Raw genomic sequence first — 14,691 nt, 5'->3', positions numbered from 1 at the left:
TCTGGATGTCCCCGAGAGCACCTGTACTCGGGATCCAGCTGGCACTGCATGCCCACAGTCATCCCTGGGGAAGGGTCTGGCCGGCCTTGATGCGGAAGCCCACCCGGTAGCTAGTAGACCCAGGGATCCACCACCACCACCCTGTCTCCCCAGGGCTGAGGGGCTGGAGCCTTCCACCCCCAGTTCCCCCAGCCTGGCCTTTCTGCAAGACCTCCCTGGCCACTGTGGCTCAAACCAGCTAGCCGATTCCTCCTGGAACCAGATTGCTGTGGGCAGGGGGTTACCTCCGCCTGGAAGCCCTCCACCAGAATGGCGACGAGCAGATTAAAGAGCACATAGTTGCCGAAGGTCATGAGGGCGATGAAATAAAGAGCAGCCCAGGACGACGTAGAGGCCATTCCGTTGTAGAGCACCTTGTTCCAGTCCTCCTGGGTCAGGATCTGTTGGCAAAGACCCGGAGGGGGGGGCGGGTCAGGGCCTCTACCCGGGGCGCCCCACCCCCCTACTTGGTTACCCTGGCACCTGAAAGACGGTGACGATGGCCCAGAGCAGGGAGTCAAAATTCTTCCGGTCCGGCAGCGTGTCCCCATCCCGCTCAGATGCAAACTTGCAGCCGAAGAGATGCATGCCCAGGATGCTGAAGACACAGGAGCGGCCGGGTGGGGGTCAAGGGCAGGAGGACCCCTGCCCCTCAGGCCCTCCCCTCAGCCGGTGCAGGGCCGCCCCCACCCTCACCTGAAGATGAAGATGAAGAGCATGAGCAGCATGCAGAAGGTGGCCACGTTGTCCATGGTCTTCATGAGCACCACGAGCTGCCGCTGCAGCGCCGGCAGGAAGCGCACCAGCTTCAGCACCCGCATCAGGCGGAAGGTCCGCAGCACCGACAGGCCGCCCCCCTGCTGGCCCACGATCTCCCACACACTGCAAGGAGGGCGGGGAGCCTGAGCCCCTGTGAGCTCGCCCTCCGCCCGCCCCTCCCTTTGAGCGGGCCTGGAGAAAAGCCACAGGGCATGGGGCACAGACGGGAGCCTCCAAGATGGACGCAGGGGATGGTGCCAGCCCTCTCCACACCCTCGTCTCCAGGCCAGAGATCACATCTTGGCGAGCCTAGAGCCCTCTCCCAAATTCCGGCCCCTGCGGCAGCGTCAGGTTATGGAATGTTCGCTTTGTTCCCTTCTAATGAAAGCTAAAGCCAACTCCAAAAAAGCAATAAAGCAGTCCTCCTGGCCCCAGGCCGAGGGGGATGGAGCACTTTCCCAGGGTGTGGGAAACCCTAAAGCCAGTTGCGGGTGTCTGAGACGGTCTCCAAGCACTTTGCCAGCCGCCTCCTTCAACTGCTCTGCAAAGCCAGGTCCCCAGGCCTCACTGGCCCTGGGCCCGCATAGGGTTCAAGGACAAGAAGTAAGAAATGGGGAGAGGAGACTGCACAGGGGTCCAGCCAAAGATGTGAGGCCAAGTTCAGCCTGAGCCAGGTAGGGCTGGGAGAGCGGCAGGGCCTGTGGGTGAGCGGGGCCTGACTCCAGACCCCTCCACCCCAGAGGAACAAGCCACCTCACGGGCGTTCTTCAGGTGGAGGTGGGGGCCGTCGTACCTGATGACGACAATGACGCCATCGAAGATGTTGTAGGGGTTCTTGATGTAGCCAAAGGGACCATACACGAGCAGTTTCAGTAGCATCTCCAGGGCAAAGAGGCTGGTGAAGACGATGTTGCTGATTTCCAGAGCGTTGGTGAGCTCCTCGGGCTGGAGGGCAGGGTGGGGTATGAAGCTGCAGAGGCCCATCCCTGAGCCCCTTATCCCCGCCCTCCCTAGCAGAGGGCCACCGGGGGAGGAGCCCCAGAAATAGCAGTGTGGAGGGTGGGCGGGGGCTAGGGGGAGCCATGGTGTCCGACGCTTGGGGTCCTGAAGAGGACTTCCCCCAAAGGACCCACAAGGAAATGCACTCAGGGGCAACTGTTACATCAAATCTCAGCCCTGGGTCTCAGACGCTGGGAGCACAGGCTGGCGGGAAGCCTGTATAGTAAGTAGGTTCTGCCCACTGCCCGCGAGGAGGTCTCAGACCCATCTTGGCCGCGGCCAGCAGCGCAGCAACGCTGCCCGGTGTCACAGGGTGATCGCCAAGGCCTCAGGCGCACGCCCAGACCCACAGCCACACGCAAAGTCACACGTGCTCTACGATTACTCTCCGGACTTGGCAGCCTTCTCCTGGACAACTGTTGGCTACGCTGCTTTCCTTCCAGACACACGCACACGCAGCACACCCCCGCACACTGCGCGCGCGCGCACACACGATCGAGCACACACATGCACTCATACGCACGCACGCACGCACACGCAAACGTGCTGATGGGCCGAAGGGAGGCTACCAGGCAGGCTGTGACCGACGACGCGGACCTGAGACTGCGATGCCTTGGTTAATTCCCAGCCTATCCTGTCCATTCACCGTGTGACCTTCAGCAAGATTCTCAACCTCTCTGGCCAAATGGAAAACACTGACAGTAATTACTTCGATGCTTCTAGCCACGGTGTAGGATTGGGACTGAGGACCCATCCTAGCGAGGTCATCAGAAATAATTGAAAACGTCCGCTATTCCAGCTCACTAGTCACCTCCTTTCCTCCCGTCAAAATTAAGTGTCTACTGTATGCCTAGCAATACATCACATATGAAAGGAGCTGCAAAGACACGCCGACTATTCCCCCTCCTGCCTCCCGGGAGCCCAGAGTCTCTCTGGAAATAAGTCGGACACAAAACAGCTGAGTAACCACAAGAGGCCTTAGATACTTAGATGCCAAAATAAATTACCCAGATGGTAAATCCAAGAGTCCAGGGGAGGGACAGTGAGGGAGGAACTGAGGCTGGGAAAGCCTTCGTTAGGAAGCAGCACTTGCAATGAACTCTGAAGGGTAAGCGGGGTCTCTCCGGGGAAAGGGGTGTAGAAGGCATCGCAGGGCGGGAGCACAAGGAATGAGCAATGTGTGGGGAGAAAGAGGGAGGGGGTGGGGGGGAGGGAGGGTTGACTCAGGGGAGCCCAGTGCCTACCTAATGGGGTGTCTTGATCACCCAAAAGCCTTCGTTTCACAACGGCTCAAGAAGTTTGAGTTAAAATAAACAGCCAGATGAAGCCCTCAGTCCGTCAGACGTCTCCCCCTGTTTACCCAGCTGTCTCATCTGGCTGGCTGCCCAAGTAGGTCGCCCAAGCGTGGAAGCAGGCCTGGGCACCAACCAAATGTATCCTGATGGCCTGACTCTGTGTGGCCAGCCCGGGGAAGGAGGTGGGGAGACCTGGAAGGAAGGGCCTTCTGACTGGCAGGCGAGGGGTGTTTGGGGGGTCAACAGCTACTCAGAAGGAGAGGAACTCTCAGCTTGTGCCCGGATTCTTCCCAAAGGCAGTCCTGGGGGCCAGGGGCAGGGCCAGGGTCAGGAGGCATGGCCAAGAGCCAGCTGTCCAGAGAGTGGATGGCTGTTAGAAGGCCCATGTGGCAAGAAGCCCACTGGCCCAGCAGGTCTTGAGCAAGTCCTGGCTCCCCAGATGGCAAATGGGGGCAGGAGGGGGCCCTGCCATCTGACCTAACGAATGGGGCCACAGAGAGACAAGACCTTGGGTCCCTCAGCATTAGCATAGTGCAGGTTGTGGGGAAGGGGTCATCATCAGGACAGGTAAAGCTCAGGGCTCAGATCCTCCCCTGACTAAGGGGATCCCGTCTGGGCGTTCCCAAGGCCAGTGTGCCAGGGACCAGTCTCAGTGAGTCTGCCTTCCTGTCACCCTGACACCTGTCCAGCTGTCCAGACTTGGATTGCATAAAGGCGATGAACACAGATGCAATGCCTTGCGGGTCCCCAGGCTGACCGTGTCTCACCTCATGCTATCCACATAGTGGCCCTGGAACCCTCGCTTTACAGCTGAGCAGAAAGGTCAAGAGACGGTGAATGACTGGTTCAAAGTCACAGGACGGGGAGAACCAGGGAGTGGGGCCCAATCCTATCTCATTCTGACTCCGATAATACGAGGCAGCCGTCAGGATCCAAACCCACCCCGGGTGACAGCAAGGGGCTCGTGAATCCAGACACGCTGAATTCATAACCTGCCTTCCAACGTCTATGAAATCATATTTCACACGAACTTAACGTCTCAATAAAGAACACGCTGACTTGGAAACACAGCTGAGGTGCACTTACAATGGGTGAATTTTATGGCATATAAATGATACCTCAAGAAAAGCTGCCAAAAATAAAAATTAATAAAACTTAAAAAAAAAAAAAAAACCTAGCTGAGAGCACAATCGCTTTTGGTCTCTTGCATTGATTCCATGAGCGAATCGTCAAAGTAAGACCAGCACTGGGCATGTGGACAGGGGTCTTCCCAGCATTCCCTGATGTCATTTAAGGTGGGGGGGGGGGGTGCGCAACAGTCTGTACTCCACTGAGAGCCTGATCAGAAAGATGGTACAGGACTCCCCCAAGGTCCTGGTTGGGGGAGGGGTGGCAGCAAAGGCTGGAGCCCCCTCCTCACGCCTCCAGGCAGCTCTGGGACTGGAGCAGCAGGTGAAAGGGAAGAGCGGGCACTGTCCCTTGGCCTGCCCTCTCTCTCTCCTGTGCATGCTCACTACACACACCTACAGGCAATGCCTACTTCCTCCCAGGGCCCCGGTATCCCCCCCCCGCCCCCCGCCCCCCCCAGTGATCCATGGGAAAAGGCACTCCTCCCCAGACAGGTCAGCCGAGTTACTAAATTGGAGGCTGGGAACATTCTGCAAACACAGGCAGGACTCAGGACCAGGATACAGAGATACAATCATAGCAACACAGTTGCCCCGCAGGGACCAGAGCTGATTGCAGCCGCTGCAGCTGCAAAGGGGCGGGGGAGGGGGGGGCAGAGCCAACCTCTGCTAGTACCCTCCCCAGGTGGCCCACTGGCTCAGCCCTCCCTCTCAGGATTTCATTTCCTCCCTGCCTCCTAGATAGCCAGGGAAACTGAGGCTCCAAGAGGTGTGGTGACGGGATGGGGGTCACGCCGCTGCTGGCTTAGGAAGGTGCAGAGCGAGGGCCATCTTACTTTCCTCTGCATCTACCCGTGCTCCCATGGACCCCCAGAGAGAACCCTTCAGGTGGGCACCAGCCCCCCCTTCCTGCCTCCCTGACTCTCTCCTGCTGCCAGGAAGTATCTTCTCAGGCCTAGACTGTATCCTCCCTTCTGTTCAAGACGTCAAGGCCCAGTGGGGGGCCAGGCAGCCCGAACTTCTCCGACACAGGGGCCCCAGCCTCTTCTTCGGGAAGATGCTAAATGTAAATGCCCCATCTCCTGCGACTTCCCCTCCCCTCAGCCTGTCACCTTTGCACAAGTGTATCCACCCCTCATAAGCTGCCCAATACTTCTCAGCACCAGGACTCCCCTGAAAGGCATAGCACCTCCATCCACCAACCCTTTATGGGCCCCCTGGGTGCCGAACACTGGTGATTAAAACATGGAGTCGAATCGGAGAGCAGGAGGCTGGCCAACCCTGAGACGTTCTGCTTGTGTGACCTTGGGCAGGTCCCCTGCCCTCTCTGATCCCCAGTGGCCTCCTCTGTTAAACGGGGCAGCATGACAGAACACAGGCGCTAAAGACCGTGAAAACACCCCGCCCAGAGCCATGCTCAGGCGGCCCCAGGGGCATTAACAGTGGAAGCAGGCCTCACCCAGAATGGCTGCAAGGCCTCGCGAAGCACCACGCTGGGGGCAAACACCAGGAGCACCCCAGGAGCTCCGGCCCAGCTGAGGCCAGGGAGTCAGTGGGGAGGAGGGGACGGAAGGAGGACCCCGTGGACGGCACCCCCAGCTGGGGGCAGCGTGAGCCAAGGCGCAGAGGAAGGAATGCACAGGACCAAGAATCAAGTGCTTCTCCCGGGTCAGAGGGTGGGAGGGGGTCTGTGGGGGACACGGCTGCAAGGTTGGCGGGGCCCAGGCCGGATGGCCTTGACTCTGTTCCACCGCCGGGGCTGGACTCGTCTCTGCCCGCACAATGCTGCCCCTGGGGCTTCTAGGGGGAGGGAAGAGATGTGCAGAGCGGTGTATTAAGAAGATTAATCTGGATGCCGCGGTGCCAGCATGCTGACAGCTTGGGGAGACGGAGAGATGGAGACCAATTAAGGGGATACTGCAGCGGCCCAGGCAGGAGGCCCGGGAGCCGGCTCTGGCACAGGGAAGGCGAGGGGGTTGGATGAGATGGGCAACAGCCGGGCAGAGGCTTGAACGGGTCACCCCATTCCCGCCCAAGCGCCACTCCACCCCTGGCCCCTCCGCTCCCAACGGCTCCTCCGACCCTGAAATCTCTACTCTCCAATTCTGACTCCTTGGCTCACTTCCCCTCGGCTTTGGACAGTCCTGCTGCGCGCCACCCCCCACACCCAGGGTGGGGGGGTCCAAGTGGGCCACAGCAATGGGGTGAGGGTCACTGGGACCTCTTCCCTCTTCTCTTCCAAGGAGGGGTGTGGGAAGTCAGGAGCCACTGGGTGGCAGGTGGTTTCTGGCAAAGGCCACAGGCTTCACGATACCCCCATCTGGCTCTTCTCAGACCTCCGGGAGTGCTCCAGCTTGGAACTTGGCCTCTCTGGGCAAATCCCCTTGCAGCCCCTCATGCCCACGGGGCCCCTTGCTGGGTGTTCTGTGCCACCTAACCAGCAGTGGCTTGAGCCCCTCCCCACAATCTCCTGCCGGCGCCTCGAAGCCACCTCAAGTAAGCACACAAGCAAAGTAGGCACAGGGCACCCACAGCGTGCTCCCAGCTCGGGGGCGGCCAGCCCGAAGCCCCTGAGACTTCAGATTCCTGAGCTGGGGCCTCTGCCCCTCACCTGTCAGGATAAGTGCTCAGCCTGGAGCCGGTGGGGGACCATTTCAAGGTGGCCTCAGGCCACAGACCTCAGAGCACTCCTGCCAGGCCGGCCCCAGCCCAGGTAAGTCCCCACCCCCTCTGCTGCTGCTGCTGTGACTGTGGAATTGTTGAGCATTGCTGTCACGAGCCTGTGCTGACTGGACAGGGCAGTGCCAGCTGGGGGCCTCGCGGCCGCCTGCACCTCTCCTCACCCTCCTCTGCTGCTGGGGCTCCCCCCTACCCACCTAGCGCCGCACCAGACCTTCCCCCTCTCCTTGCCCGGCCCCTCCCCCTCCCAGCCTGGCTGGCCTCCGCTACCCTCCCCACAAACAGCTCTGTGACCCGAAGCCTACTCCCCCCTCCTCCCCTCCTCCCTCTACACTTCCATGTCCCTCCACACACACCCCACGTCCCCGGGGGCCAGTTCACATCCATCACTTATCCCGTCTTCCCTCACTCCCCCAGTCCCCTTTTCCGGTCTGAGAGCAGAACCCCGCATGTGACTGCCGGCCTAGTCCCCCCCAAACCCCAGGCCCCAGCACCCCAGCTCTGTCTGGACTCTCTTCCAAGTCCCTCTCTTAGCAGATGCCAGAGCAGCACCAGAGCCTGCGTCGGAGTTCCGTCAGACCCCCTCCCCCCTCTTGCCCCTCAGCTCCACGACTCCGCCCGCTGTCACTGGGGCGTGGACGACACTGAACACTCTCCCTCCGGGCCCTTGGCTCCTCACCCAGAGAGCCGACCTGTCTGATAGCGTCCCGGGGATGGCGGGCGCCCAGCTCCAATGCGGTGCTCCAGCAAACTCTCCGGCCCCTCCCCCAACCCTGCCCCTTCCCGGAAGGCCAGCTCCACCACCTTCCAGAATTCTGTCTTGGCATCTGGGAGTTATCTAGGATTCCTGTGGGCCCTCATCCCTCCGGCAGCAGGTGCCGGGCGCACAGACCCCATCCATGGATCCGCGGCCCCCACCCCCTTGTCCTTTCCACTGCCACCATACTTGGGGCCCTCGCGGCCTCTGGTCTGAAGGACAGAAATAGCCTCTGGGCCTCTCCCTCGACCCAGTCCGCACCCACTGGAAACTCAGGCTTCCTTCAACACAGCTAGACTCACATCGCTCCTGTTTGGACACCTCGGGTGGGGGTGGGGGTGGGGGGGCCACATGACTGTCCCCCGCGTGTCCCTTGCCACCCAGTGCTCTTCCAGGCTAGGCTCCTTCCATCGAGACCTCTCTGCGCCAATCCCGCCTAGCTGTCAAGGACCCCTCTCAAAAGCCACCTCTTTAGTGAAGCCCTTCCTGCCTCCCCCCACCCCTGGGGTGCGAGCATCTCTCCTCTGTCCCCAGAAGCCTCCCTTATGACATTTGGCATAGTCGTCCATGAAGCAGAACTTTTCGGCTAGAACCTAAATTTCTCCGGTGCTCCTGGCTCTGTCCCCCGCCATGCTGTCATTCTGTTCCGGCGCGCTGTGCACAGAAGGGGGTGTTTGCTGAACTGCAGGAGCCTATAGGATCAGAGGATGCCTGGAGGAATGTGAACACCCCACCATGGCCAAAACGGCACCCGTTCCCTGCGCCCCCCCATCTGGAGAGACTTTGGAAACCCGGGGCCAGGGCGGCTCCAGAAGGGTCATCCCCCCAAATCCTGCTTGGCTGCAGCCTCAACGCCTGAGCCAGGGCGCCTCTGTCTGGAAGCCAAGAACTCCTGGAAGTTCTGAGGGACAGGCTTGGGGTGGGAGGTGTCCATAAACCCTCGTCCTCGAAGGCCACATGTGGGGTGTCTCTGCACGTGTGTATCTTCTGGGGAGAGAGTCCCCGGTTTTCAGCAGAATCCCAAAGGAATCTGTGAATCCCTTCAAAGATAAGACCTGCTACATCTGGATCCCCCCCCCCCCCCCCCCCCCCCCCCCCAGCTTCCCTCGCCTTGAACAGCTGACCTTGCTCACTTATAAATAGAAACCCTCCCTGGAAATGGATCCAGAGTGACAGGATGGGTCCAGAGTCTGAGCAACGAACACAGTCATCACCTGCCCTGCCCTCTGCTGGCCTGAATGCCAGTCCACTCTGGACCCTGCCTCTCTCATCGGCAGCCCAGAGACCCACTGGGCCACATGCCCCTCCCCCACCTCTCTCTGTTGTCCCTCTCCTAGAATATGAAGGTAGCCTCTGCCCCCAGCACCCCAGAGCCAGGAAGGGAGTGATTAGGAAGCTCCTCTGTCCCCAAGACCACCTCCCCACACCTCCTCCCCCCGCATCTCCTCCTGGGGCAGCTTGGCCCCAGGGCAGACCCAGGCAGAGACAGACTCTCTTCTGAGCTCCGGCAGTAGGTATGCACCAGGATGGCCCACGGGTGCCTCGTACGCAGCGTCCTGCAGCCCCAATCTGCTCCAGGCCCAGTGCTCCCACCCTGAGCAGAAACCTGGGTCTCGTCCTTGCTGCTTCCTCCCCCCAAATCTCCAACTGGTGTCAAGTCCTGCGGATTCAGCCACCTGCCAGCCATCCCCGGGCCTCTTCCCTCCACTTCCAGGGACAGAGATGTATGAACCGTCTGGGCCGCTGCAGTAGCCTTCTCATTGGCCTCCCGCCTCCTGTCTCCCCTCCTTGGCTCCAGAGAACGTTTGACAGAACACAAACCTGCTCATATCACAGACCCACTTAAAACATTTTTGGGGAACCTATCACCTTCAGGAAAAAAAACTCCTTCCTATGCTTCTCAGGACCTGGCCCTGAATTCTTTCCAAACTGGTCTCTTGTCACCTGTCCAGCCCAGCCCCCACCCTGTGCCCCACTCATTCTGAACTCACAAATCCCTCAGTTTTGGTGTCCGGTGGTTGGTGCCTCTGACCCCTCCTCCATCTTGTGCCCTACACCCCAGCTTTTGCTGGCTACACCTTGCTCTTCCTTCAGACTGCTCGCAGAGCACATCCCGCGTGGGGCTCTCCCTGAATCTCTTCCCTGGTCTGGATCCCAAGCTACTCCACACATCTCTCCCTGAGCACATACTGAATCAAGTAAATGTGACTGTTCGCGTGCTGACGACCTCTCCGAGAAGAAGAACGCAGTGTCCCAGGCCCAGTGTGTGTACGTCTCTTCCTGACCCCACAGTCAGTGACGTCATGTTGCTAGCTTGACATCGGTCATGATGACAGCATTTACACCATGGTAATTGGTGAATGCTATAAACACCACAAAATCAAGATGTTTTTCCCCAAATGTGATGCACAGGAAATGTGTGTGGGAGGGAGGGAGGGATGGATGGGTGGATGGATGGATGGATGGATGGATGGAGAAGGGGAGGGATGGAGGGAGGGATGGATGGGTGCATGGAGGGAGGGAGGGATGGAAAAGGGAAAGGATGGAGGGAAGGATGGATGGGTGCATTGAGGAATGGATGGATGGATGGATGGATGGATGGATGGATGGATGGATGGAAAGGGGGAGGGACGGAGGGAGGGAGGGAGGGATGGATGGATGGATGGATGGATGGATAGGTGGATGGAGAGGGGGAGGGATGGAGGGAGAGAGGGTGGGATGGATAATTCACAATAAGCTCCTTGCTCCATGTTCTGCTGTCTCATGGATGGGTCACACACATGCTTGCCCTCCATCAGGTCACACTTCCATCCTCAAGTCACATTCTTGCTCCATCCTCAGTGCCCTGTGTCCTTGTCCTCCTCACTAGTTCCTCTGGGAGAAACAGTCCTGCATGTCTCACCAGCCAATGGGTTAAGGGGACAGGGGGGTAGTAGGAGGCCATAGGCAGCATGGGGCCCACCTTGGGTAGGGTAGTGTATGACAAAATGGGGGCTTCCCCTGTTGGTAGAGAGGGGCAAGAGGGTGTCACCATCCCTGGCAGGAACGCTGAGGGGTAAGGTAGGTGACAGTGGGAGAGAGGACAAGCCTGAGGAGGCCAGCAGCAATGGGTGGGGAGGAGGGCTGGGCCCCTCGCTGGGGATCCCCAATAGCAGGGTCCTCTCCTGACCAATCCCAGGATCCATGCATATGGTGGCCTCGTTCAGGGCGCTGCAGGGAGAGCACATCCTCAGTCGGCATGTGCAGCCACTGTCACTCAGGTCCCCCCACACCCTCTCTTCCTCACCTGGTCTGGGAGGCTCTGTCAGAGCCTGTGTCCCCAGCCCTGTCCTGCGTGGCGTTATCTGCATCTGAGTCTCATCCTCTGTCTGTCTTAAACACCCTCTCCATATCCTTGTTTCTGTCACCCCAATGTCTCTGTGCCTCCATCTGTCTCTGTCTGGTCCCCGAGCGTCCATCTCTCCCCCACCCCGTCCCCGCATCTCCATCCTCCGGTCTTCATGCCTGCCTCTCTCCCCACAGGGACCCCCTCTCCCAGGCTCCGTCTCCCTCGGTGTCTCTGTCTCTACCCCCACATCTCCTCACCCCCCTCCCGGCCCCCCTTTGTCTGCTCCAGCTCCGGCTCCGAGGCGCAGATGGCGGGACGTTCACGCCGCAGTGCCTGCAAGCACAGGGCCATGGCTGCTTCGGGGACATCTTAGCCGCCACCAACCCCCCCTGCCCCTGAGGCTGCGGGCAGCAGTCAGTCATCTGTCCGGCCTGCTGGGGACTTCCACTCACCCCTGTGGGGCCCTCAGCAACCAGGCTCTGGGTCAAACTCCTCCGGGGAGCAGGACTGTGGACCCCCTGCTGCTGAGAGCTCGGTGGGGGTGCCCCCTGCTTTCCTCAGGGACTTGGGCAAGGAGATGCTGCAGGCACCCCTGACGGATCCCTTTGATTTCCTCCCCAAGGGAGTGTCCTTCTTGACGTCTAACTGAAAGGCTTCTTGCTGCCGCTTCATCAGCCCTCGGTCTCTGTGACTCAGCTTCCCCCCAGGGCGGTCAAAGCCTCCGCCAGCGGCACATTGCGGGATGCAGCGCCCCCCCCCCGGGGGGGGGGCACCTGGCAGCGGCTAGAACCGGGGTGAGGGAGAAACGGCTCACGGAGCCAGGGTAACGGGAGGGCAGGGGCTGCCCTCACCAGCCTGGCAGAACAGAGTGCCTCTCCCCAGGAGGCCAGCTGAGCGGGGGTGTGTGCACACCCGTGCCCCGTGTGCCCGGACACCACTCGCCCACCACAGCCACGCGCCCCACCTGCTGGCGCCCCAGTTGGCCTCCTGCCCCCTCCCCCCACACCTCACCTGCAAAAAGAGGGAATCCGGCATAGCCACCTGGGGGCAGGGGGAGCCCTGAGGCAGGAGGAACGGACGCCAACATGGTGTGATGGTGATGGAGGAGGGGCTGGGGCCGGGGTGCACCGGGTTAGGAACCGAGCGCGCACAACATGGAAGGCACAGAGGGCGGCAGGGGAGGGGAGGGGGCTCTGGTCCCCCTGAAAAGTGAACATCTCCTATCAGCTCCAGCCCTGGCTTGGACCTGTGCTCCCCAGCCTCAACCCGGCCCCTCCCTCCCCTCCCCCATGAGCACCACCTGGCCCACGCCCACCCCCTCCTCACACCCCCTCAGTTCTGTGCCAGGAAAGGTCAGGCTCTGGCAGCCCAGTCCCCTGCTGGAGCCCCAGGGAAGCAGGAACACCCCGGAAAGAGCACAGAGGGGCCCAGAGGAGCACCTGCTTACTGACTTCCTCTTCTCCTGAGAATCAGCCAAGGGGGTGACCCGGAAGGCCAAACTGGGGCAAAGGGCTGCCTCTGGAAGGAACCCTGTTGGGCGGGCCAGCCCCAGTCAGTGCGGAGGGTCAGGGACGGGGTGGGGGGTCCCCCAGGCCACCCTTCATACACTTGTACAGCCCTGCGAGTGAGAAGAGCCCCCTCCCGTTCGGCCCAGATCCCATCGCCCGCAGCCATCAGCCCCACGAAGCAAGCCTGCTCCCTCTTCCACATGACAGCCCTTGAAATATTTGACGACAGCTCGCCTGTCCCCGCTGAGCCTCCTCTTCTCCTGACTAAACATCCCGGTTCTCAGAACGCTTCCTCAAACGCAATGGCTTCAAGTCTCTTCAGCATCCGAGGCGTTCTCATCCGCCCAGCCGCCCCACTCACAGCAAGGCTCCCGAACGGAGGCCGAGAGCAGATGGCCTCCCTCCCTACCAGCCAGGCCTCAGCTCCACCAGGGCGCAGCCACCAACCCTCTCCTCCTCGCCCCTGCCTGCTTCCAGTCGGTCACACCCCCAGTTACTGAGTCAGGTGAATGCTGGGGTGGGCAGCACTGGGCTTGGGGAATCCCCCAACACCTTCTCTCCCCTTTGTATTTTCTCCAAAGGCCCAAATCTCTTCCAATAACATGTCCCTTCAGAGAGGCCTTGTCCACATCCGAGGCTCACCACTCACCCACATCCTTCAAAGCCCACCTCCTCCGGGAAGCCTTCCCAGATAGAACACACTCAGCTCAGACCTTGCCCCTGCCCCAGGCAACCTCCAAACACACAGCCTGTGTGGCATTCACTGGTTTTCAGCCCCAAAGGCCCCACACATTGGTGCGTCTCCCTCCTGTCCTTCTCCCTGCCATCAGGCCAGCAGCACGGAGAGGAAATTGGACATGGGGGCAGGAGGGGAGGAAGGCAGAGGGCCCGCGGGCCCAGGGACCGTGCCCTGGCACATGCCCCTACCTGTTCATGGTACTCAATGCCCATGCTGAGTGTGTTGACCAGGATAGCAATCATGATTCCCCGGCCGAAGTACTTGCTGTCCACGATCTTCCGGAAAGTGTCACAGATCAGCCTCCAGAAGGCCAGCACAGAGTTGGGCTCCACGTCCAGCCCCAGGCTCTGTCGGTGCCGGCTGTGAGGGTCCCGGAGATCACTGTGCTGGGCGTCTTGTGTGAGCTCATAAACCGCTTCGCTGTCCGAGTCCGGCATCTCCTGGCCGGCGAGCTCCACCTGCCCTGCCCCCACCCGGGCACAGTAGGGGCAGCTGTCTGGGCCACAGGCTCCGCTGTCCGCCTTCAAGCAAGGGCTGGAGATCTTGCAAGAGCTTTGGCAGGCGCCTGGGACAGGAGGGTAGAGGTTAGAGGCTGCAGGGTTTCCTACTTGGGGCGGCCCTTCCCTCAAAGCGCATATGAAATGAGTTGGGAAGTGAGGGGTTCTTTCAATGATGGGGGTGCCAGGCACTGAATGGGCCAGGGGTACTCGGTGCTGCCGTGTGGGCAGTCCCGAGCTACAGAATGCGCCCCAATGCCAATAGCGTTCCATTGACAGTCACTGATGGGTGTTCTAGGCTTTGGCAGGTGGCCTTGATGTCCTCTGAGGTCCTGGGCAGCTGTCCTGGTTAGGAGCCATTAGCAAGGAGCCTAGACCGCCCCCTCCTTCCCATGAAATCCAGCCCCGCACCAGCACTGCACTGAGTAGCATTTTCCAAGAGGTCCTTAGGACACACCCACAGATGCGTGCTCGTACACACACACCCGACACATGCACGCATGCGCCGCGGACACATATTTGCATACACACGTGTACCATGCACGCATCCACACTATTTGGGAAGCACACACCTGCACAGCCGAACACAAGTGTGCACAGACACATGCACGTTATACAACGCACCTGTGCCAGACACATGCACACACGGGCACCCATCCTGACCAGACAGGAGCACCGCCTTTGTGAGTGCACACATTCAATTGCACGTATCAGACATGCGTGCACACAGACACGCATGAACATCAAACGCGTGTGTGCACATGGCTGATACAGACACCTTCCTGTGCGCACACACATGCACGCCAGACTGCACACGCTCAAGCACACAGTGATCTATCCCAAACCACCAATGGCCATTTAAATTGGCTTTGATCCTAGGATCTGAGAGCTGCAGGGCACCTCGGAGGGCATGCAGGGAGAGCATGTGCGTGAGGTGAAGGTGCCTCACTCGGGGCCTGGCCCC

The 14,691-nt window shown here is 60.3% G+C and overlaps 1 protein-coding gene across 28 annotated transcripts in view; it reads right to left on the bottom strand.

Annotated features, from left to right (window-relative positions):
- CACNA1G (calcium voltage-gated channel subunit alpha1 G) overlaps positions 1–14,691 on the bottom strand; it is a 61,474-nt gene that overhangs the window by 31,384 nt on the left and 15,399 nt on the right. For all 28 annotated transcript variants that reach the window (XM_039227839.1, XM_039227830.1, XM_039227834.1 and 25 more), the window contains exons 9-13: positions 13,419–13,795; positions 1,592–1,743; positions 736–921; positions 523–637; positions 285–440 (exon numbers count right to left, since the gene is read on the bottom strand). In XM_039227839.1, the coding sequence (XP_039083770.1) occupies positions 285–440; positions 523–637; positions 736–921; positions 1,592–1,743; positions 13,419–13,795 (986 nt within the window). The remainder of the gene's footprint in view (positions 1–284; positions 441–522; positions 638–735; positions 922–1,591; positions 1,744–13,418; positions 13,796–14,691) is intronic.

Source organism: Hyaena hyaena, unplaced genomic scaffold (genome assembly GCF_003009895.1).
Source record: "Hyaena hyaena isolate Hyena2069 unplaced genomic scaffold, ASM300989v1 scaffold_29, whole genome shotgun sequence".
In the NCBI taxonomy this organism is placed as follows: domain Eukaryota; kingdom Metazoa; phylum Chordata; class Mammalia; order Carnivora; family Hyaenidae; genus Hyaena; species Hyaena hyaena.
The sequence above is the reverse complement of the archived record's forward strand: the minus strand, read 5'-3'. Positions and strand labels throughout refer to the sequence as shown.